Source organism: Schistocerca cancellata, chromosome 5, assembly GCF_023864275.1.
Source record: "Schistocerca cancellata isolate TAMUIC-IGC-003103 chromosome 5, iqSchCanc2.1, whole genome shotgun sequence".
NCBI lineage: Eukaryota > Metazoa > Arthropoda > Insecta > Orthoptera > Acrididae > Schistocerca > Schistocerca cancellata.
In genome coordinates, this window is record NC_064630.1 from 287,336,337 (window position 1) to 287,361,812 (window position 25,476).

Sequence of the window (25,476 nt, forward strand, 5' to 3'; positions counted from 1 at the left end):
GAGTGATAATTTGTCGCACAGATATTAGTTAAAAACAGCGTCTGTCATCTTCTTGGATAAAGTGTATGGCCTTTTGAGGTTGTCTCCCATGTTTCCTGCTCATACATTTATGTTAAAACAATACTAATGCCCTTCTTCCCTTATTTCTTGAAGATTTGCATCCACCCACAAGTTGGTATAGCATATGTTTATTATTACAAACTCTGTAAATACCATCTCATCCATAAATAAAGAGCAATCTCTGTACCGTGAATCTTCCGAGTTAAGTCTTAGAATGTTGTGGGATGAGAGCCTGTACAAGCTGTAAGTGATACGGATGATGTAACAGCTCGCGCGGAAATGATGACCCAATTTATTGGTTTGTGCCATTAGGAGCTACAGTTCCTCGTCCCCTTTTTTTATTGTCTTCTACTTGCCACAAACTATCCTACACGTGGCTCAGTCGGATAGAGCGTCTGCCATGTAAGCAGGAGGTCCCGGGTTCGAGTCCCGGTCGGGGAACACAGTTGTGAACTGTCCCCGTTGATATTTATCGATGCCTGTAAGCAGCGAAAGGTCTGGATTTCATTGTAACTGCATGGCGTAAGGTTACTGATTAACGCTGTTGATTAAGCTATAGCAGAACTTTCATGTTTCCCATTTCCCGATGAGACAGTGGGACATCATATCGCTGGGTACATCATTCATACTCCACGGAATTACTGCTTTCTTTCGAAAGTCAGTATATCCTCAAAACCACAGATGCCGAGTGGCACCAACTTCAGTGTCTGCTAACCGGGTCGCAGTAAGAGGACTAAGTGCAGAGACAGGCACAACCATTACCAAATAAGCGATGACGGGCCGGCAGCCTACATTATTGGGTACTGACTGTTCTTGCTGGCTCGTAAAAAGTAGCGAATATTTCAACAAGCATTTGTTTCAGCACGTAGGTTTGGAATCATTTTTCCAGTTTGGACCAGAAATACCTCCTGTAAGAATGTGAAACATTTTATTTTAGAAGCAGTCCAGATCTGTAACCAAAATTATTAGCAGATCACATATAATTCTAAATGTGATTCAGTTGTATCATTAAGTAATGTGGCATTCATTACAGAAATTAACGTATTCACAAATGATTTAAGACTCAAACATTTTGAACCTCAACATTTTTAGAAAACCAGTATCTACACTGTCCAGTCACAATGTGATTACCTGCCAAACGCCGGAACAGCCACGTAACCATGTTTTGCAGCGCTGACCGTCCTGAGACGTGTAGAAAAAGAGTCAGTAAGTTTCTGAAAGGTACCAAGAGGGATGTGGAACGATGCCGGCTCCAGTGCCGTGGGCAGCTGCGCTGTGTTTGTCACTTGATAATTCATGGCTCGAGAAGCCCGATCGACGTTGTCCCACAGATAATCGATTCAATCTGGTTAGTTTGGTGACCACGCACGTACACTGCGGTCTGTGTGAAGCGTTGTATGGATGCTGTCGTGCTGAGGACAAACACCTTGCATGAAAAGGTGGAAATTTTCCGAAAGAATAGTTGCGCTCTTTGCTGACCCATTGTTCATTCCAATAGGGACAAGATCACCCACGGAATGCCACGAAAACGTTACCCAGACTAAGACGCTCCCTAGACCGGCCTAGACCCTTCCGATGAATGTTCTAGTGTGTCTACCATCTGTCCGATGGAGTATGTAAAGGACAAGTGTCGCCATTCAGTGGATGCCCAGCTGCAAAACTGCTATGCAGATTCCTACTTTCGCCGTCGATGAACAGCAGTCAGATGGGTACAGGAGCAAGGTGCCAACTGATGAGAACGATACCCAGCAACGTTCATTGAACTGTCGTTCAGGCGACGCTGTTGGCAGCCCCTTGGTTCGTCTGGGCAGTCAGTTGCTCAGCGGCTGCAGATCTGTTCACCTTTAGCTCCGCAGCCGTCGTTCACAGCCTGTCGTCTGTGGCCTGTGATGCACCACATTCGCCTCGGCGTCGGTTTAGGATAGCGGCATTTGCCATGGCGGTACGCGTTAAGTTTACAAAATCAGCCGTTCTGGAAATGCTTCCACCTTTGACTCAAATGCTAAGGATCAGGCCCTTCCGGACGTCAGATAAATCGCTCAGTTTTCGCATTACGACAACGACAGCGCTGTTCCTGAGTTCACGAGACACTTTTTAAATACCCTGTTAGTGCTGCCAGCTGTCGCTTGTGAGTGGTTATTACACGTTGACGTCGAACACATATTGTGGTCACATTAACGTGACTGTAGCATTTATAAAACACACTACGTAGTTATTGTGTTAATGCTTGGCACTACGGACACCAAAGTCCACCTCCACTGACTCCGTAGGTTTGTCTTTCGTTACATCTATAGGTCACTTCGTTCATGTGTAATATCCAGAAATGCCAGAATAGCCGTTCAAGCATGCAATTTACTCACTGAAATACGATGTCGAGGCTTAAGTACCCTAAAAGAAGCTAACTCATGAAGTTTGTGAATTTCTGACATACAAACACAATAGGTACGACAAGGATCTTCGCCCAGTGATGGACGCAGGAGGGTTACATGTGAATCTCGAAAGGTAAATGCGCTTAAGCGCTTGAAGAATATTGTCTCTTGTTTGTGTGTATTGCTATTAAAATTATGGTTGGTTTAATCACTCTCTTTTCACTTGAAAAAGACTTCAGTAATTTACAGTTCTAAACAAAATGATCTATGGCGGTAAGGTTGTTTTGATAACTTTTTTTATTATGTGATGGATTTAGAAATTCCAATCTCATCTTCAGAGTCTTCGTAAGTGCACAACTAATCGACGTTAGGAGCTGTTATCCGGGTTAGAGCTGGCAGTCAATGGCAAGTGCGCAAGCACCACGCCCACAACAGCCTGCGGTGGACAGTGAGATACTTCAGAAAATATTTCTTCTTCTTTTGAAAAGTCGTGTTAAAGAATGAGAAAGTTATGGTGACTAGATGGAGTAACTAATGAGTACTGAACTGAATAAAAAAGAAATTTATTGCGTACTTTGACTTAGAGAAGGCGTCGGTTCATAGGCATCAAGGAATCGTCAGTTTGGAAATAGTGTGGTGGCAGTGGTAGAGGGAGATCGAGGCTGATTACAGTAAGCATCCGAAAACGCATGTTTGTTGGAGTAGTTATTCAGAGATTTTCGCTAGATAAACAAGCCTTCAGACTGAAGGCTACAACAACAGTTTTGTTTGCGTATCTCATAAATTTTTTCACAGAACTAGTAAAATTTAAACTCAAAACCTTCTATAGTTCCACGAAATTCATTGCACCCTCTGTGAAACAGAAAGGCGAGTTAGCGATCTGAGTGAAAACCCGTATATTATTCGGATATTTATACTCTGATAATAAATTATAAGATTCAAACCCTACTATTTATTATTGTTCCACAAATAAAGTACTAGTTATTAATATAACTTACGATGTTAAGTTCTGTATAGAAACTGAAATGAAACTGTGCAGCCTAAATTCATGCAGTTTATTTCGCACGATCGATGTTAACTAAACAGCAGCTACTAGAGTCTCAAATGTTTCTACATTATCTCTTTATGTACTTCGTTTCTCTCCTTGCAGTTCCTCCAGAGCAGCTCATGATCCTGGACGACAAGGGATCGAACATACCGCATTATATCCTCGGTCCGTACAACGAGGGCTCCGATGTCGACATCACCTGTATTGCCACTGGAGGTACGTCAATGTTAGTAGAAGCAGTGCAAATACACTGAAGTATTTCCATTTACATTGCTACTCCTGTGTTTCTACTTTTCTCTCTCTCCTGTAATACGGCTGCAGTCGTGAGTCAGTCTCATCTCTTAGCATATTTAAAAAGTTAATAAATGGGGTCAACTCAGCAAATAAAGTAACCGCTGTCCGACAAGTGATACACGTAAAGCTAACAATGTGGTTACAGAGAAAAAAATAACGTATCTTCACGTTAATAAAATCTAAAATATACTTGTAGTTAGCTGGTAACCTTATAGAAATAGACACAATAGCAGATGAGATAGTTCTCTAAATTTTCAACGCAGTAAGAAGAACAGTTGCAATTTCTCTGGACCAACTAGTTGCTGTGTCTTGTATGTATCTATGACCACAATTCTTCTTCGCTAAAAACTTAAAGGCCATGCAGAGATCTCTTTAGTTTTATGAATATTTGATAAACGATGAATACAAGGTCAGTCATACTAGCAGATGGGTAAGCATAAAAAAATCACAATATATTGCCAGCAAATGTAATGAGCCCTCTCCTAAGTGTGAAAACGCATTGTCGAGAATCATACGAGTTCATAGGTCATCTCACTGCTCTTCACCTCACTGGCCAGTTGTAGTTTCCTCAGAGCCCCACCTTGTCTCTCAGCGTTCACCTTTCGACTACTACGGAGGACATAAGAGAGCAGACTGAAATAAAAAGGCGTCACTGTCAATGTGCGGTGGCCCACTGTACTCTACAACTTGAGCCTCTTTGCTATATTAGATAAACTGCTAGCAACAGCAACGCATCAGCTACATACTCACAATAAACAGTACGTTAAATGCACAAAGGTAATAACGAATATCGAGTAAGGCTACCTAATGTATTTTCAAAAAGTATCACGAATTTGGTGGGAAAAGGAATCAAACACATCATCTGAAGCTGCTTCAACAGCAATGCTGATTTCTGAAGAGAAGTGTTAACTTTTGCATAGAGTAACTGTGCGCTGAAGCTCGCTGGCCGTTCCTTTGCTACAAACCCGTATAATGATTGCTTGGGTCTTACCTAACAGCCGGCCGGGGTGGCCGTACGGTTCTAGGTGCTACAGTCTGGAACCGCGTGACCGCTACGGTCGCCGGTTCGAATCCTGCCTCGGGCATGGATGTGTGTGATGTCCTTAGGTTAGTTAGGTTTAAGTAGTTTTAAGTTCTATGGGACTGATGACCTAAGAAGTTAAGTCCCATAGGGCTCAGAGCCATTTGAACCATCTTACCTAAAAAAATAAATGCGCAGTCTTCCGTTACAGTGTAGTGTGTCACCACTGACAGCAAAACCAGTTGGGCCCTCTTTCAATAGTCGGCAGAGGTGCATTACAGGTTTCTATGAAGCTGACTAATAGGAGGCACCCTTAACGTGACTTTAGAAAACAATGACAGACATCTGTATAACATTGTGTTGTATGGCAGAAAAGCCTACGTAAGTTCCAATAGTTCTGTGATGCATATTGGAAATGTATGGACAGTCAGACATAAAAACACTCAATACAAAAAGGTTTTTATTTGTGGTTTTAGTTTCCTACTAACGGACTTCAGTTTCCACGGAATCTCTATCCCCTCTACGCAATTCCCGCTACGCTGCACTAGTTTATCTTCAACTCCTCTGCAAAAAAGTTACCGGTCGAGGATTAACGGCAGTATTGTGTCACTAGTTACCTTCTTCCAGAAAGTAAATGTGACTGCTTCTTGTGCAAGTTCGGTAATCGGGTAATCATGCAATTCTGGATATTCCCGCATATTTATAAAGATTCAGCCAAATTTATTTACGGTTTGTGTGAACTACCAACCCCTCCATAATTCGTCGGTCATCTGTTTGTCATCCTGCATTTCGCTAAAATTTGCTAACATTGCGGCTTCTCAGCATCATCCGTGGAAGACCTTATGGAGCTACCGACGATATCTACTAGGCCATTTATGTACTCGTATACAGACAACTGTGACAGTATAAAAACTCTTCCGCAGAGTACGCTGGAAGATGCTTGTACGCCTGAATATGTCTCTACTTTAAGAATGACACGATGTAATGTGTTTTCTTGGTGCTATTCAGAGCAGTCACACAACTGGCCTGGTATTAGGATACGCTCGTATTTTGTTCACTTGGCGGCAGTGCGGAACTGTGTCGAAAACCCCCTGTAAGTCAATAGACACGACATTACCCATGGCGCAGATATCTAGCACCTGCTTGGGTTCGTGGACGAACAGGGCGAGCTGGATTACACAGCGTCGTTTCTGCTGAACCTATAAAAGAATGACGGGATTGATATATTTTGTAATGTGTGAGCTTAAATTTGTTGATAATACAGAAACATATTTACGTCATCGATATAGGCTTATAGTCTGGTGCTTCTCCAATACGACCGTTCTTGGAACCAGAAAGACCAGCGCTCTTTTCCAATGGCTATGAAGCCTTTGCTCGTCCAGGGCCTTACGGTATACTTCTCTTAGTACAGGACAGAGTTCTTTCTTATACTCTGTACAATGTCGTAGGTATTCCATTAGTCTAGATGGTCCTCACTACCTTGAGCGATCCAACTTATGTCCGAAAATGTTCAAATGTGTGTGAAATCTTATGGGACTTAACTGCTAAGGTCATCAGTCCCTAAGCTTACACACAACTTAACCTAAATAATCCTAAGGACAAACACACACACACCCATGCCCGAGGGAGGACTCTTCTATCCCGTGGTCACTTACTTCCATATCTGTCACTTTATCGTCCTCGTGATGATTTAAAGCAGGGGTAGTCAACCTTTTTTGCCTGCCGCCAACTTTTATATGTCTGTTACTAGTAAAAATCTAACTACACACCATTTCCACAGTAATGGTAATCTATAAAGTTGACAAATAAATTTATAAAATTTATAAAGCGGAGTTAGAATAAGTTAAACCCTATAACAGTAGGTACTTTCGAAAGACCTTATGTCAGAATTATATGAAAACACAATGAAGATGTTTTAAGAATCCTACCGTTTGCCGTCCACTATGAAAGGTGGGCCAGGTTCACTACCTCCGACTTAAAGCAACAACAGCAGCAACACATTCCATTGAATTTCAGTCAGGTAGCTGCCTCACCTGCGATTAGTTTTATGTCATAATTCCAATTTCAATTCTTAGGTAAACATACTCGTAGATATTTAATGGACTTCATTGCTGCTAGGGACTGTTCTATAACAGTGCAGTTATACAATAGTGACTCTTCCTATTTATACGCTACACGTTTAGTTTCTTTACTTTGAGGGTCTACTGTCAAACCGTACTTCTCCGAGCACCCGCACCTACCTGCAGGCCCCCGTGTGTTGCAGGGCGCCCGTCGCCGCGCGTCACGTGGTGGCAGGACAACGCGCTGCTGGACGACTCGTGGGAGTCTCTGGGCGGGCGGCGCGTGCGCAACACGCTGCACCTGGAGAAGCTGTCGCGGCGTCAGCTGCACGCCGTGCTCACCTGCCAGGCCTCCTCCAGCCCGCTGGCCGCTCCGCTCTCCGGCGCGGTCACCCTCGACCTCAACCGTGAGTACCTCAGCAGCACCACTTTTAGGGGCGTAAAGACATATGACTATGCGTCCTCGTTACAGACTTCGTTTGCAACAGTGCAAGTAACGGAAATATCATTCCTCAGTCATCTGCTTCCAATGTAAGGGCCTTTATATTCGACTCAAGTTTTATTTCTGAATGACACTATCAGTATATAGTTTCTGCGTAACGAGAGACAGTTTCTCTTGTTAACGACAAACCACCTACTAGCTCCCGGTGTTTTCAATCCACAAGTAAGCTTACAAATAGATCTAAAAAGAGTTACAGTAGCAGACCTGACACCTACCGCGGCAGTTATACGGACCTCAAACACAAGCAGATAAAACACTAGCTAGCAATATTTTGACTGTGTGTCAGACAAAGATTAGAGTTCGGAGCCTTGATTTTTGGGAGCAATGTTTTTACCAACTGAGCTATACTGGCACGACTCACAACCTGCCAACACAGCTCTACTTCCACCAAATGCACTCTCGTATTTTCAAAACTTCAAAGAAGTACGCGCACTGGACTGACACTCCTGGAAACATGAATGTTACAGAGGAATGACTGTGACGCTACCCAGAAGATTATTTCTACATCTACATCTACATCTACATCCATACTCCGCAAGCCACCTGACGGTGTGTGGCGGAGGGTACCTTCAGTACCTCTATCGGTTCTCCCTTCTATTCCAGTCTCGTATTGTTCGTGGAAAGAAGGATTGTCGGTATGCCTCTGTATGGGCTCTAATCTCTCTGATTTTATCCTCATGGTCTCTTCGCGAGATATACGTAGGAGGGAGCAATATACTGCTTGACTCTTCGGTGAAGGTATGTTCTCGAAACTTTGACAAAAGCCCGTACCGAGCTACTGAGCGTCTCTCCTGCAGAGTCTTCCACTGGAGTTTATCTATCATCTCCGTAACGCTTTCGCGATTACTAAATGATCCTGTAACGAAGCGCGCTGCTCTCCGTTGGATCTTCTCTATGTCTTGTATCAACCCTATCTGGTACAGATCCCACACTGCTGAGCAGTATTCAAGCAGTGGGCGAACAAGCGTACTGTAACCTACTTCCTTTGTTTTCGGATTGCATTTCCTTAGGATTCTTCCAATGAATCTCAGTCTGGCATCTGCTTTACCGACAATCAACATTATATGATCATTCCATTTTAAATCACTCCTAATGCGTACTCCCAGATAATTTATGGTATTAACTGCTTCCAGTTGCTGACCTGCTATTTTGTAGCTAAATGATAAAGGATCTATCTTTCTGTGTATTCGCAGCACATTACACTTGTCTACATTGAGATTCAGTTGCCATTCCCTGCACCATGCGTCAATTCGCTGCAGATCCTCCTGCATTTCAGTACAATTTTCCATTGTTACAACCTCTCGATACACCACAGCATCATCTGCAAAAAGCCTCAGTGAACTTCCTATGTCATCCACCAGGTCATTTATGTATATTGTGAATAGCAACGGTCCTATGACACTCCCCTGCGGCACACCTGAAATTACTCTTACTTCGGAAGACTTCCAGGAGAATGTGGAGGCAGGAATTCTGAAGGCAAGACCGAGTTCTAGGCTCCGTTCGAAAAACAGATTCTACTCTTCCAGGAAATTTCAAAACACTGCAGATTTTGCTGCAGGACTTAATATTGATTTTTCATATGAAAACAAGATAGGAGGATGTGACCGTGTCATGTCGATTACGTGGTCATTAGAGACGGAGCCCAAGCTCTGGTTTGGGCAGGTCGAGGAAGGAAAAGGGATTTAGTGATTTTGGGAGACCACTCATAACGTTTACTTGGATAGTTTCTGAACTGCCTACCTCCCACATGCGAGTCCAGTGTCGCACCATTGCTCCACAACACCCTGTCTAGCAGCACTAATTAGAATATTCAGCCACTAATCCGAAGGAAGTGCGACTCAACCTACAAGTACTGACACAACTAGTAAAAATTACTGCTCGTGTCATAGTGATAAGCTAGACAACAACGACACCTCTCATAGATACTGATTGTGCTCCAATGCAGGTGACATCTACTCGGTCCAATCACATTGATGTAACCGAATACTTTCGACGTCAACTTGCAGAAACCACTCACAGATAGCAACACAAGTAATGAGGATGTATAAAGTTTGTTAGGAAGAAGGGGGAAGGACACAATGCATTCGTTGTCTGAATGCGGAAACGAGGAGACTTATCTGACGTCCAAAAGCGCATGAGCATGGTTTTTCGGGCCGAAGGTGGAAGCATTTCCGAAATTAAAGTAAAACGTGCATTATCAAAAACCGGCGTCTCCGCAGCTGTGGGGCACCAAGTGTCATAAGTGACAGGGCTGAATGACGGCTACGTCTCCTTCACCAAACGTTGCTGCGAATGGGACTCCGCAGCAGGTTGGTTTCTCGCATCTGCTGATATCGACTATGAGACCGGAATTTGTACGTCCATACCGCTACTGGTCGCCCATCAACTGTGTGCCGACAGGTAGCCTTTTCATATGATCTTGTTTTATTTTCAATCGGACAGATGGCCGCTGGCGTGTGCACGGTGTCATCTACAAGCAGGACAATGCAATGTGTCATACCACTCGCAGCGTACTTCCATTATTCGAAGAGCACCAGGATGAGTTAACCGTGTTCCCATGGCCACCAACACCTCCCCCCCCCCCTCAACCCCGCCCTCGGATTTAAAAACAATCGAGAATTTGTGGGACGTCAACCGCGAAAACTTAGCGCAGCTGGCCACTGCACCTGTTTTGGTAAAGCCGTCCCTGTCGGTACCTTACAGAACCTCAAAGACTGTTTTCTTGCACATCCTGGCTTTGTGACAGACAGTCACATTAATGTGAATGAAGGTGTGGACACTGAAATGAGATAGCCCATACAATCGCTCTCTAAGTTGTGTCAACACAAAGACAAATTCTTACAACTCATTCATGCGAATCAGATTCCTTTTTAACGGGAGCAAATTTGATAAACCGTTTATTATTATCCAACTGTAGAGTAATGACCTATCATTAAATTTATATCACATATGGCTTAAGTATTAGTAGTTCTGCTGGACACTTACTGATCAGTAAGGACAAGTTGCATTTATTTCGTAACAGTGCAGGTAATCGTCAACAGAAACTGTACGAAAAAAGCATGGTAAGACAGAGGGAGAGACAGAGAGAGAGAGAGAGAGAGAGAGAGAGAGAGAGAGAGAGAGAGAGAGAGAGAGAGAGAGGGGTGGGGCATGGGGAGGGGGGGGGAGGAAGAGAGAACAAAAAGAGAAAAGGAAGAGAATGGACTTCGATATTTGGAACCTGGATACGTCTGAAATAATATGTTTATTACGTTACTGACATATGAAAGTTGTAAGCGGCGTTTTTTGGTGTAGAATGTTCACCACTATTTACCATTAAAATTACAATAGAGTGAACGCAGCACAAATAATCAAACAAATCCTTAGCATTGCAAGTCATTAGCATTTCAAAACATCCCCATACAGTATGTATGTGTAATGAGAGGTAAATTCCGCTTATAAGTAAGGATTACGCAGCGAGTTTCTCATTCAAAGTCGCATTTCATTGTTGGATGAACTTCCTTGTGGGCGTTATCTAAAAAGGTGAGTTCTCTACCAACGGTAGATGGAATCCTACAGCGTCTGGATTGTGGCTAATTGAGATTGCGGCTTATCTTTCGGTAATATTGTTGCTTCCTTGGTTGAGACCCATGACTGTCGTGCGAATAAAGAATCGATGGGTTCAGAAATGCCATACCCAACACCATGCAGCTTCTCAGTAGCTCTGCGCTATCAGTATTCTACAGCAGACTTCCTCAAAATGGGGGGTGCGGCCCTCTGGAGGGATGGGGCGGGGGTGGTGGTGGAGGTGAGGGGTGGGTGGGAGCAGAGAATAATAGAGGGGCCGCCAGCTTTTATTGAAATACTGGTGTGAACAAATATCGCTAGCGTAATCTCATTTCCATGAACCAAAGAAGCTCCTCCAACTTTAATTTCCTGCTTTACAAATGACCCTTTTTGCATTTGGATGATCGGATTGGAAATAACATTTTTGAAATTAGTGTTTAAATTTGTTCAGTCGTCATAGGTATCTCGTGATCTTGTAAATTTCTGAATGACTTATAAGCAATGTAGATGCAAACAGTTAAACTTTAACTAATTGCTGAACTATGTTGGTAGTGAAATACACATACTAGATGAGTTCCAATAACTGCATACGCAGCCGTGGTTACTTATAAAGTAGGTGTGATTGTGTAATTTCATCACCTTTGAATAATGCAAATGTGTGATAATTTAAAATTTTCTTAACTGTGTTCCAATACTTATTATTACTGATACTGTTTTAACTGATAGTTGCAGTAAATCGACAGAGGTGAATAGATACCGTGAGCATTTTTTGTGCTGTGTGGAAGAAGTGCAGAGGAAGAAAACAAAAATAGCAGTATGGGGTTGGGGTTGGGGAATAGTTTACGTTTCAGAAGGGGAACGTGGCGAAAAAGGTCTGAGACGGTTGCTGTAGACGACAGACCTGTTTGTTCGGACGGTCGGGATCGGAAAGCCATACCACATACCTAGAGTGAGGGACAAATTTTTTTGCAACAGAATGAGTATCCACACAACTGGTTCTCCTAACGACAACACTAGACACAGGGTGCCCCAGATCGCCATCTCAGGCGAGTCCCAGCTCTGTGTAATAATGGACATAATAGTGTGCAGAGGCTCCGACCTAAACGAACGTTGCCACATAGAATTAAAATCGGCATACAGGTGCAGCAGTTGGTTTAATGCTGAGGGGTGACTTGGATGCACAATATGATCACCTATGATCCACATAATCAGTAGTTTCGACAGCAGCAGATACATTTATGACGTGCACAGGGCCTGTGTCTGTTCCCTAACTTTGAGGTCTTCGTCATATTACAACAACGTAACATAGGAACACACGTTGCCCTTTCTGCCCCAACCCACTTCGAAACAGAGGGAGTTCGATTTTTTCTTGGTTAGGACGTTCTCTAACTCTGTCACCCATCTACATCTACATCCAAGTCTATTCCATTGTCACAGTTACTGGACTTCTTCCGCTTTCATTCACGTACGGAGTGCGGGAAGAATGCCGTTCGAATGCCTCTGCGCGTGCTATAATTGAAATAATCTTCTGCTCATGATCCCCACGGGAGCCAGTATAGTCATCATTCAAAGATGGTTCTTGAAGCTTCATAAGCGGGCTTCCTGAAGATAGTTTACGTCAGCTTAGTCTTCCAATACAGTTGTTTCAACATCGAGGCACTCGTCCGCGAGTCAAACAAACTGTGACCATTCGTGTTGGCCTTATCTGTTTACGTTCAATATTCATTGTTAGTCCCTTTAGGTACGGGTTCCAAACACCTGACCAATATTCTAGGACAGTTCGCTAGAATGACTTTTAAGCAGTCACCTTTGTACACTGAGTGCATTTCCTTACTGTTTTACCAATAAACTAAGGCTGCTACCTGGTTCGTACACGACTGAGCCAATGTGATCGTTCGATTACATGTCCATACTAAGAGTTGCACATACTTATTTGTATGAGTTTACAGGTTCTAACTGTGACTTATTGACGTTACAGTTATAGAGTACTACTTTTTCGTTTTTTGACGTCAATACTTCTATATTTCTGAACACTAAAAGCAAGTTGTCAAAATTTGGACCATTTTGAAATCTTATCAAGAGCTGACCCATTATTTCAGCAACTACTTTAACATGGAGTACATCATCTGCGGCGAGCATGAGGTTACTTCTAATAATGTCTGCAAGATTATTAATATACGACATTAACATCAAGGAAACTAACGCACTTCCATGGGAACACCCCGAAATACTTCTAATATTGTCTTTGACTTACCAGCCAAAATAACTTACTGTGTCCTTCCTACGAAAAGGTCCTCAATACAGTCACAAACATTGCTTAATTCCCCATGCGATCGTACTTTTCATACTATGCCTGTCTGTAAAACTAATCAAATGCTTTTCGGAAAGTGAGAGATACTCCAACTACCTGAGTGCCTTGATCCGTGGCTTTCAGTACGGCACGCGAGAAAAGTGTATGTTGGGTTTTGCACTAGCGATGTATTGAGAATAGGTGCTGGTTGGCATGGAGGACGTCATTCCGTTCGAGATACCTCATTACCTTTGAGATCGGAAATTGTGCAAAGATTCTACAATCAATGTTTCTCAAGCATATTTGATAGTAGTTTTGTGGATCACTTCTGCGACTCTTATCGTTACCTGATGTGACCAGTGCTTTCTCATAACTGCTGGGCACTGATTTTTGTTCAAGGTCTCTACGACAAATTACAGGAGGACTTACTCAGCCATAAATCGAGTATAGAATATGAGAGAGATTCCATCGGGCCGTGGAAGTTTCTTCCATTCCTTTTCAACATCACAGATACTAAAATGTATTTCGCTCATACATTCAGCGGTGCGAGAATTAAACTGGGCAATACTTCCGAGTTTTTCTTTCCAAAGGAACATTTGAAAACAGTAATCTGAATTTGCTTTGATAACATAAATTTCATTTCCTGCCTCGTCTGTCAATGACTGGACACTAAGTTTCGTGCCGCTGGCAGCCTTTAAATTTCACAAGAGCTATGTTGGGTTTTCTGGAAGATTTTACCACAATACTCAGATACTGTAGTCATTGAAGGCTTCACGTATTTATTTCTTAATAGCCACACGTATTTCACTCAACATCTCTACATCAATAGGCCTATTCTTAGTTTTACACCTATGACACCACAGACTCTGTTTCTTTAGTGTCTGCATAGCGACTGTATGCGGTGAATGGTCCATCCAATCCCGAACTGACCCGCTGGCTTCGTATCTGTTCACTGCATGGGCAATTATGATATATACTTGAGCCATAGATCCTCTACACGCTCCTCTACAGAGCTAAGAGTTTCAAATTCCTCACTGAATTATGACACAGCTGCTTCTATAGCTAGTTTACTGAAAATACAAGCCGTTCTACTTCTTTTAGTTGCCCTTCGCAATTAGCTATTCTTTGTTGCTATAAATACCTCCATGGTCACCGACGGCAGTTTCCATGTGAACATCCTCAAAGAGGTCAGGTTTACTTGTTGCCATTTTTAATGTTCTTACAAGTGGGAGAGAGGGGTGTCGTATCTTTGAATCTTCCACTGATCCTTTCGCATTTCCCATAGATATCGCTATCTGCACTGCATAGAAAGCCATTTAATCTGAAAAACTAGCAAAAAAAATCTGGTCATCTACACTGAACGTAGAACAGACGAGAATGGAAAAGTTTGGGTATGCTTTCCTTCCGCCACAAAGCTGGGATAACGGGGGCAGAACCAAGTGAGTTTGCGCTGTAGTTAGCATATTGGACTCGCAGTCGGAAGGATGGCTGTAAAAATTTTGGTTTACCAGGTGGCAATAAATCGCCTGAACAATCTGCCGGAACAGTTCCTTTGAAAAGGACACAATCGGTGTCTTTTCTCAGCATTCCCACGATCAGAGACACCTCCGTCTCATCAGCGGCGGGTCATTACACTTCGTTGCCATGTGATTATGAAAGAAAGTATGATAACTTCCATTAAACGGCCAACACACATGTTTTGATGTGACAGCACAAATTAAGAGATTTGGGCAGCAGACCTCGAAGGGACACAATTTAAACTTTCCCTGGCCTCATCCTCTGTAAATTCTCTCACAGCTGCGGCTAGAATCCGTGCACTCATTGCGGTGGCGGTATCCCCAATGTTTACAAAGAGTACGAAAAACTACTTAATGAAAAATTAAGTGCGCCTGACAAAGAGTACATATACAGTTACAGTGAGGTTACTAAGCAGAAATTGGAAGCACAATGGTGACTGAATTAAGTTAGTACAAAAACATTTTTACTTCCGGAATCCTAATATTTTAGCCGACGTAGCCGTAGGTATTTAGGTTAAACCTACAAGTGTGCTGTAGTGTAACACATGTCATTTGGTTCTGATGTAGGAGATGCTAAAATCGTCAAAATTTCTGAAACGTGTCCTGTTACTTCAACCAAAATTTTTAAAAAGGAAAAATTTGCAGCGCAGGCGTAGGGGTAATAATAGTCAGTAAAACCAAAAAAATGTGATTGACATCGTCGTTGACAACCGCGTTGCTGTCAGATATGAGAAGAAGAGAATCTCATCCTTACTCATGAATTTTGCTTCAAAGGTCCCACGTCTCATACTTTTCCTCAGTTTTGCTGTTTCCTTCTATCTACTCTTCTTTCTACTGTTTCTCTGCGGTCACCTTTCTATAGTTTACTGTCGAATCATATTCAGCCCTCCAAACTGTTAATTTTATGCAGCCGATCCTGTAATTTTTCCTCACTTTCAAATAGGAAAGAACTGGCATCGGCGAATGTCATCATTTAAATCCATTCACTTTCATTTCTAATCACACTGTCTAAACTTTTATCTTTTCTTCATTGCTTTTTCGATACACAAGTTGGACGGAGGACAAAGGCTACAAGTCTGCTTTGCTTCCAAACACTTCTTCCTTATTCTTATATTCTTACTATCCGCTCTTGGTTCATCTGTACATTGTGTACTAATCGTCTTTATTTATAGAGTATACTTACTTTTCGTAAGGTTTCAAGTACATTTCACATTATACTGTCGAATGATTTTCCTTGGTAGACGAATCTTACGAAACACCCATGATTTTTCTTAAGTGTTGGTTCCAGTATAAAATGCAAAGTCGGAAAATAGCTCTTTGGTGCTCTTACCTTTCCTAAATTCAAACTGTCTGTCATCTGTCAGATACACGATTGTCTACTCTATTCGTCTGTACTCTTTCCAGAAACTGGATGCATTTTCTGTCAAGTTGATTGTTCGTTAGTTGTCGCTTTTTTCTGTCTTTGTTTTCTAAGTGCTTGTGTGGTTAACATTATTCCATAAGGCCTGTGGGTATTACCAGACTCATAGATTCTACAAATAAACTGGAATCATCCTCTTCCCGCAATGACTTCAAAAATTGTCTGGGGATGGTATCTGATTTTCTGCTTTGATTGATCGTCCCCCAAAGCTTTGTCAAACTATCATCGGATACTCCGTCTTCTTGATATCTTCATACACCTTTGTCATATTAGGAAGGATTTCAACCAGCTCGTACAGGTCGTCCATGTTGCCTTTCCTGAAATTCACTACATCAACTGCGTTTAATAGTCGAAATACTTTTACAGTCTTGATGCACGTTTAAGAATCAGACTGGATTTGTGGTTATGATGCTTCTCAGCTTTAATACCTTCGCGCTGTTAGCCGTGATAGACTCGCCAATCGGCCTTCCTAGTCTTGGGCTCGATATTTTCACATTTCACAGTTGTTTGCGATGTCGCTCTACTTTCCATAATGTTCTGAATGATACGACAGATGCGTGAACTTCGTTGATTAATACCTGATTATAGATTAGCGATTAGAAAAGACTACAAATAGATTTAAACACAGCACATTTCACGATAATTATAAACGGCAGTGTGGCACCGCAGCGCTGTTCAATCCATATTGTCTTCATTGCACTTTAAACTCATTTTATATTACGATTTTCCTATAGTAATGTCTGCTTTCTGCGTTTACTCTTTGCTCAAGCACATTAAAGTATTTGTTCATGACTTATTGAGGCCAAAGAATTGTATATCATTGTATTTTGAAGTCTACTTTCAACTTATGTCAGAATTTCGATACTCTAAGCTGTAACTTCAGCATCCTGCAAAACCGTTTAGTAAAGCATAGCAGAGGGCGAAGATGGAGACGAAGAGGATTATTTGCGAAGAGGACGCATACATAGACGTCGCTTTTTTATTGGTACACATCATTAATGCAGTACTATTCCTGAAGTAGTCTTCTGAAGCAATGCGCGCACATGTTTGTGTGTGTGTGTGTGTGTGTGTGTGTGTGTGTGTGCACGTCCTCTATTTTTCTCTGTTTTTCCGTGAACCAACTCTTTCCAAAACCCGAAAATCAATGTATTCCTGAGTCACACGAGTCTTATGCCCACCGCATTCTCTATTGTTAATTATTGCTATCGTATGCGGAGAGCTAAGATATGATTTACGTAGAAAAGTCGTGTATCTCTAATGCGTATGAAAATACAGCTTGCATATGCGCCTGGATTAATCGACAAGCTGTACCGTTTTTGTAACAAATAACCATATGGACAAAGCCCTGCCACAAACAATAGCCCACTCTTAGAACTTCCTGAAACGTCTGCTGGCCGGGTTATCATTAAAATGAAACGCAGCTGTTGTCCTTGGAGTGCTGCATATGAATTTTTGTGGAACAGCTTTTCAAGTACACACAAAGATTCGAAGAATTGTTTGCAGAGGCACAGTTTGCGAAACTGCCGCATTGTGTGCCGCCGTATCGTGGAGCCTTGCCAAAACTTTGAAATACGTTTCGAGTAAGAGCGTTCGTTGCGGGAGTCACTCAGAGTAAATTTCACTGAAACGTTCCTCATCCATTATATGTCTATAATGCAGCAATACACTTTAAAAGCCGAGCAGCATTTTTCTGCTGGAACAATGAACATACAAAACAGCGGGATGTCCTGTTATCAGAAAACACACCGAATCCAAAAGCCACGAGCATATATTGTCCTCTACCTCGCATCTAGAACTTCCCCCTCCTACAATTTTCTTCCTTTATGAGTTGCAGTTTTATTTCTGGATGCCAATAACTGTGTATGGGGAAAGTTTCTCAGTTATTCAAGAGATCCGCACATTGATATGCTTTTGAAGCTCTCCATCAAGGACTCGACATCTATTCCTCATTCCACGGGCAACAGAAAATATTAGTTTTCTTCGACTACACAAAATTTACGAGAAAATTCATTAGGCTTTATGATCGAAGCTTTGCTGTTTATCATTCAAGCAACTGCAAATTAGAATGGTTTTAGCTTAATACTCTTCTTCGTCACTTGAAATTTACGAAAAATTGTAAACAAAGTTTATTAGATCAAATGAATCCAGTGAGCAACTTTCCATCACCACGAACCTATTATACGTTGACGTTTTTAATGAACTGGAAGTAAACACGCATTCGCCGTGCTGTTACGAAGACAGCGTTGTCTCTCATCTTGAATGGAATAATTCGTTTTGAGTACACTTTTCAGTCTGCATTTTATGGCAAGCACTATAACCAGCATAGAATGGTTCATTACACTGACGTTATCCAAAGATTCAGCCGCTGTCGTGTGACAGAAGTCATTGAACATCTACCTCGCTTTTGGGCGCAGACGACTACATAAGCAGTTGACGGCCGTATACAGAATGTGGCTCGTTGGTCCCCCGAAGATAATACAACAGCACCTGCCATTTTGGAGGCCAGTGCGAGGAGTGTGGCATTGCAGACATTAAGCAACCGACTCCACGGAATTAATCTGGCTGCTGTTCTCGATGGAATTTGTCAGATGGTTTTTGATTTGTAGAAGGGTGCTTACAGGTTTTAATGTTACCGAACTATCAGTTTAATAAGTCATGGTTACAAAATACCACCAATTCCTTACAGAAGAATCGAAAAACTGGTAGAAGCCGACCTCACGGAAGATCAGCGTGGATTATTGAGAAATGTAGAACACGCTAGGCAACACTGGCCCTACGACTTATCTTAGAAGTTAAGGGAAGACCAACCTACGTTCATACCGTTTGAAGAGTTAGATAAGGATTTTGAGAATGTTAACTGGAATACTCTTTTTGAAATTCTGAATGAAGCAGGGGCAAAATAGGCGGAGTGAAAGGGTATTTATAACGTGTACAGAAAGCACATTGTGCTTATAAGTGTCGAGCGTCATGAAGGGGAAGCAGTTGTTGAGGAGGGAGTGAGGCAGGCTTGTAACCTGTCGCCAGCGTTATTTAGTCTGTACATTGGGTTAGAAGTAAAGGAAACAAAAGAAAAGCTTGCAATACGAATTAAAGTTCAGGGTGGAGAAATAAAAACTGACGTTTGATGATGACATTGTAATTCTTTCTGAGACAACAAAAGGGTTGGATGAGCATTTGAACGTAATGAACTGTGTCTTGAAAGGAGAATATAAAATGAACATCAACAAAAGCAAAGCAAGGATAATGGAACGTAGTCGAATTAAATTAGTTGATGCGGAAGGAATCACATTAGGAAACCATGTACTTAGAGCAGTAAATTAATTTTGTTATTTGGACACCAGGGTAACTGATGATGGCCTACGTAGAGAGTATATAAAATGTAAGATTGGAATGTGAAGAAAAGCGTTTCTGAAGAAAAGAATTCTGCTAACGTAGAATAAATATTGAAGTTTTAGGAAGTCTTTTATGAAAGTATTTGTACGGAATGTAGCCAGGAATGGAAGTGAAATATGGACGAGAAACAGTTTAGATATGAAGAGAATAGAAACTTTTCAAATGTGATGATATAGAAGAATGTTGAAGATTAGTTGAGTAGAGCAGGTAACTAATAAGGATGTACTAAATAGGACTGGACACAAAAGAAATTTGTGACAAAGCATGACAAGGAGAAGGGGATCGACTAATGGGACATATGCTGAGACATCATGGGATCACCAATCTAGTTTTAGAGGGAAGTGTGGGATAAAAGAGAAGAATACAGTAAGCAGATTCATACGGATGTAATTGGCCGTAGTTATACGGAGATGAAGAGGCTTGCACAGGATACAGTAGCATGGACAGCTGCCTGAATCAAACCAGCCTTCGGATTGAAGACCATAACAACAACGGAAGAGTTTTGTGCCTGCCAAGTGGCAGTGTACTTCTCAAGCAAGCATTCCAACGAAATCAGTAGAAACATTGGTCAGTCACGGTTTTGGCTTGTACGGTACACTGATTTCGGACACATGTAATTATATTGAGAGCTATTTGAAGGCTGTGCAGTATCGCGTCAAGGTACTCCAATCTAATATTCATCTTCATAGCCAACATATCTGAAATGAGCTCATCTTTCAAGACGGTAATCGACGAATATACAATGCCCACCTCTGTGTAGTAAAATGAAATAGAAATAAGAATTTGGCGTCATTGGCCGGAAGGCCCTTTACGGGGCAGGCCCAGTCGCCTTGGTGCAGGTCTTATTACATTCGACGCCACATTGGGCGAGCCGGTCGGAGTGGCCATGCGTTTCTAGGCGCTACGGTCTGGAACCGAGCAACCGCTACGGTCACAGGTTCGAATCCTGCCTTGGGCATAGATGTGTGTGATGTCCTTAGGTTAGTTACGTTTAATTAGTTCTAAGTTCTAGGCGACTGATGACCGCAGACGTTAAGTCGCATAGTGCTCAGAGCCACATTGGGCGACCTGCGCTCCGGTTGGGTTAAAAAATGGTTCAAATGGCTCTGAGCACTATGGGACTTAACATCTATGGTCATCAGTCCCCTAGAACTTAGAACTACTTAAACCTAACTAACCTAAGGACAGCACACGACACCCAGCTATAACGAGGCAGAGAAAATCCCTGACCCCGCCGGGAATCGAACCCGGGAACCCGGGCGTGGGAAGCGAGAACGCTACCGCACGACCACGAGATGCGACTCCGGTTGGGAATGAAATGATGATGAAGATAACTTAACACCCAGTGGAGGAAATCCCTGACCCCGCCGGGAATCGATCCCGGGCCCCTTAGGGCAGCAGTCCGTCACGCTGACCATTCAGCTTTCGGGGCGGACACCTCTGTGTAGGCTTCTCTTAGACATAAAAGTACTCTAGTTTTTCTTCAGTTTATATTTCCGGTATGAATTTAAAAACTTTGCATATATTTATTTCTGATTTCCGTCAATTTAACTAATAAGAAATTACGTGTGCGTTACTGCCAATAACAAGTGAGACTAAAAATCGGATCTAATACTTAATAGTTCTGTAGCTGACAAATATTAGGCTCAAGTTTTATTTTTATAAGCTGTTGTGATAGTAGGTACAGACAGATTCCGAGACCATATTATGAGATGCAGTGTAGCTCAAAAAAAAAAAAAAAAAAAAAAATAGTTCAAATTACTCTGAGCTCTATGGGACTCAACATCTGAGGTCATGAGTCTCCTAGAACTTAGAACTACTTAAACCTAACTAACCTAAGGACATCACACACATCCATGCCTGAGGCAGGATTCGAACCTGTGACCGTAGCAGTCGCGCGTTCCCAGAGTAAAGCGTCTAGAACCGCTCGGCCACAGCGGTCGGGTGTAGTGTTGCAGTGGTCATTGCTCCCGTTCCCTGTCCTGTACTTCAAGCACAGTACAAGGGAAGTACAAATCGATACACTTCTTAAGCTCCAAGGTTTCTGATGTTTCCTCTACCACACATATAGGTGGAGGCCTTAATTTGTTGCATGAATGATTTTGGTATTTATTTTCACTGATATTTGAGAGTAAACCTTAGCACACCTGCCATTACACTGTTGTTAGTCTGAGACTGGAGTTAATTAACAATCCTGTGATGCCCTCGCGCTTACAAAATGAAATGGAACTAAGAAATCTGTCAAACGAATGTTTCGTAAGTACTTCTTCAAGTTCTGTTTTCTTAGAATGTCTTAATGGAGGACCATCGTTGGCCAGTATGGCGGCGACATTGATAGATACGCAGCTCCTTGCGCTGCGATGTTCTCGTGGCGTCAGGGTGTGGGAATCCATCGGATATGACTTCAGGTCACGGATGGTAGTTATTGAGGGAATTGTCTTGGAATGACGGCACGAACTGACGTCCTTTGTTCTGATGTTCAACGTCTCACGTGACAGTATCGTTATGCCACTTTTCAGCTGGGAAAATCTTGTTCACTGATGCAACGTGTCTCTATGAGGTGTAGGAAATGTAACAGTAATATTGCAGGAAATAAATGGAAAAATTTTTAGACATTACCTGCAATAGGACTTGCAACAAACAACCGTCTTCCGCTGTTCCGTGGTGCTGCTCTCTTTACACCACATTATGTGTCGCTTAGCAGTGGTTACCGAAATATGTGGCTGATGAGGAGCTGCTAGACCATTACACACGATTTTTTCTTTTTCTTTGGTCTCGACGCACAGTCATTGTGGTAGCTCGACTGCTGTTATTAATTTTGAACCCACAAGTGGTTCCTTCCACAGATTTCATATCATTTTATAGAACGATCCAGAGCTATGGTCGGTGATCACTCCTAAACGGTATGTGAGGTCTGCCTGGTCTCGCTTTAGGTGTGGCGGTACCTTCGCTTTTCTACTTCACAGGCACATCACCATCTGGCGACTTGGACAACTTTGGAAAAGTTGAAATGTTCTCGATGGGTTTGTTAATCTCGTAATACCCAAAGACTATTCCACGTTCAAAGTCACTGAGTTCTTCTGACAGACCCATTCTGATCCTACTGCTTCCCTACGGATAAAACAATACACCCCGTCTGCATTTGTACTGGCAGGTCCGTCTCTCGTGACACGTAAGAGTCATTTCCACATTAGATACTGGTCTCTGGATACTTTTGATCCGATGTTTGCAGCTTTAAAAGAGGATTGTTTAACTGTGAAATCACCAGCTGGTAGCGTGACTTCACCCGGTAGAGACGCCTAGAGAGACGATGCAACAGTGCTTGGTGTGTGTTTTTTACAGTGCGGCCTCTTTGGGTGCGCCTGGTCGGGGAGAACCGGCCGCTGTCTGCGGACAACTCATACCAGCTGTCGTGCGAAGCGGTGGGCACGCGGCCGCAGCCAGTCTTCTCTTGGTGGAAGGCCGGCGTCCAGTTGCGCAACTCGCGCGAGACGGTGAGTTGCCTCTCCTCCGACTGTACAGGACAGATTAATTCTATATTTTAGATTTCAGATCTCCTTTTAACTGTAAAACATACTTTTTTTGTAGTATGGTGCGGCCCGTCAGCTTACATCCTCAATTTTTTTCTTGATGTCTTCCTCTACAACTTTTACCCTTTACACCTCCCTCTGCTAGCACGAAAGTTAATACCTTATGTCTCAATCGTGTCCTGTCATCCTGTCACTTCTTCTTTTCACTGTTTTCCACATATTCCTTTCCTCGACAATTCTTTACAGAACTTCATCATTCCTTACCTTATAAGCCCATCTAATTTACAGCATTCTTCTTTAGCACCACATCTCAAATGCTGCGATTCTCTTCCGTTCCAGTTTTCCCAAAATCCATACCTCACTACGAAACAATGATCTGTTCCAAACATACATTTCCAGAAATTTATTCATCAAATTAAGACATATGTTTGATATTAGTAGTATTCCCTTTGGTAGGAATGCCCTTTTTGCCAGCCCTAATGTGCTTTCTATGTGTTTCATGTTCCATCCATCGTCGGATATTTTGTTACCTAGATTGCAGGATTCCGTAACTTCAGTTACTTCGTGATCACCAATCTCTATGTTAACTTTCTGCTACTTCTCGTTACTTTCGTCTTTCTTCGATTTACTTTCCATCCATATTCTGTATTGATTAGGCTCTTCATTTCATTCAACCTATCCCGTAATATATGTTCACTTTAACTGACGACAGCAATGCTATCAGCAAAACTTATCATTGAATCCTTTCACCTTGAATTTTAATCCATATTTTTAACCTTTCTTTTATTTTTATCATTGATTCTTCGATGCATAGATTGAACAGGAGGACGACAGACTACATCCAGTGAAAACATACACACAATTTTTAAAAAAATGTGTAATATTGTTATCTGTCTAATTTTACTATCGAGAAACCGTCTCAGGGATTTAGATTTCCACCTAAAGTGTTCGTTCAATGAAAATGTAGGTAACTCCATTCCACCTGTGTCATTAACGCAACACCACCCTTCCAAAGTGAGCAGTTGACCTCTACAGAGAAGCCTCTACTCTTATCATGAAGAATGGAGATTCCAGTTTCAGCTGTCTTCAACCACCTGAGACTAAAGGCTGTATTGTTCCTCAAGAGAGGAAATACACTTTCCCTCCCTGGCTCCATAATTTATCTGTTTCTTCACGTATAGCGCGACAACAGACACGATACAATATTGCGTCCTTCTCCGCATCTACGAGGAGAACTCATAAAGTTTTAAGTATCATATAAAAAATTAGGTATACAACTGCGTTGCTGCGACACGTTGAAATGCCTGCGCCATAGTAGCGTAGCTCGACGCAAACGAATTTTGGATCCAGCACCAGGCGTGATGATAATGGGTGTCTTTGAGAGCACGGTACGATCTCCTTCCCTTCGTTTAGCGAACAGTAACCGTTACATTTTGGACATTTCAAATCCGGAGACTGTGGTCCATTTCTGAAGTTTCCGCGTCGTTATGTTTAACAGTATAACGCAAGACCACACGGACTCGTGCTCTTCTGTCCTACCTCGATTCAGAGGATGAGCGACTGTTACCCACAGCATACAATGCCTGCGCATATCTCGCTCAGAATCTCAGTTTGAATTCATATCCAGCCAAGTAAGAGCTATGCCGCTAGAGGTGGCAGCTCTGCATACTGAATTTAGTACACAGTACTTGGAGGTGACGTGAATTATGTAATAGCGGTACGCAAATGTACAGATAGAGGTAGTAACACATATACACAATAGAAATATTCAGTGTATTCGCGGGGCTGTCATTTACACTCGGGTGATCTATGTGAGGAGGTTCTCGACGTATTATGGCCGCACGAAGAGAACTAACAGACTTTGAACGCAGAACAAAATGGTTCAAATGGCTCTGAGCACTATGGGACTTAACATGGTAAGTCATAAGTCCCCTAGAACTTAGAACTACTTAAACCTAACTAACCTGAGGACATCACACACATCCACGCCCGAAGCAGGATTCGAACCTGCGATGGTAGCGGTGGCGTAGTTCCAGACTGAAGAGCCTAGAATCGCTCGGCCACACGGCCGGCCAACGCAGAGCAGTAGTTGGAGCTAGACGCATGATACCTGTACATTCCCATTTGTAAAATCGTTGGGAATTCAATAGTCGTACATCCACAGTGTCAAGAGAGTACCGAGAATACCAAACTTCAGGCATTACCTCTCATCGTGACAACGCAATGGCCGACGGGCTTCACTTAACGACCGAGGGCAGCGGCGTTTACGTAGGATTGTCAGTGCTAACCGACAAGTGACACTGCATGAAACCCCCCCCCCTCCCCCCAGAAATACGACGTTCTTATTAGTTAGGACAATGTGGCGTTAATGGGCTATGGCAGCAGATGACCGAGGCGAATGTCTTTCCTAAAAGCACGACATTGCC

At 42.5% G+C, this 25,476-nt stretch overlaps 1 protein-coding gene across 1 annotated transcript in view; it reads left to right on the forward strand.

Annotated features, from left to right (window-relative positions):
• The window catches only part of LOC126188498 (nephrin-like), a gene marked incomplete at its 3' end in the record, with an annotated part of 468,003 nt that overhangs the window by 336,006 nt on the left and 106,521 nt on the right, over positions 1-25,476 (forward strand). The window contains exons 4-6 of the mRNA XM_049930102.1: positions 3,580-3,693; positions 7,056-7,259; positions 22,863-23,014. Coding sequence (XP_049786059.1) covers positions 3,580-3,693; positions 7,056-7,259; positions 22,863-23,014 — 470 coding nt within the window. The remainder of the gene's footprint in view (positions 1-3,579; positions 3,694-7,055; positions 7,260-22,862; positions 23,015-25,476) is intronic.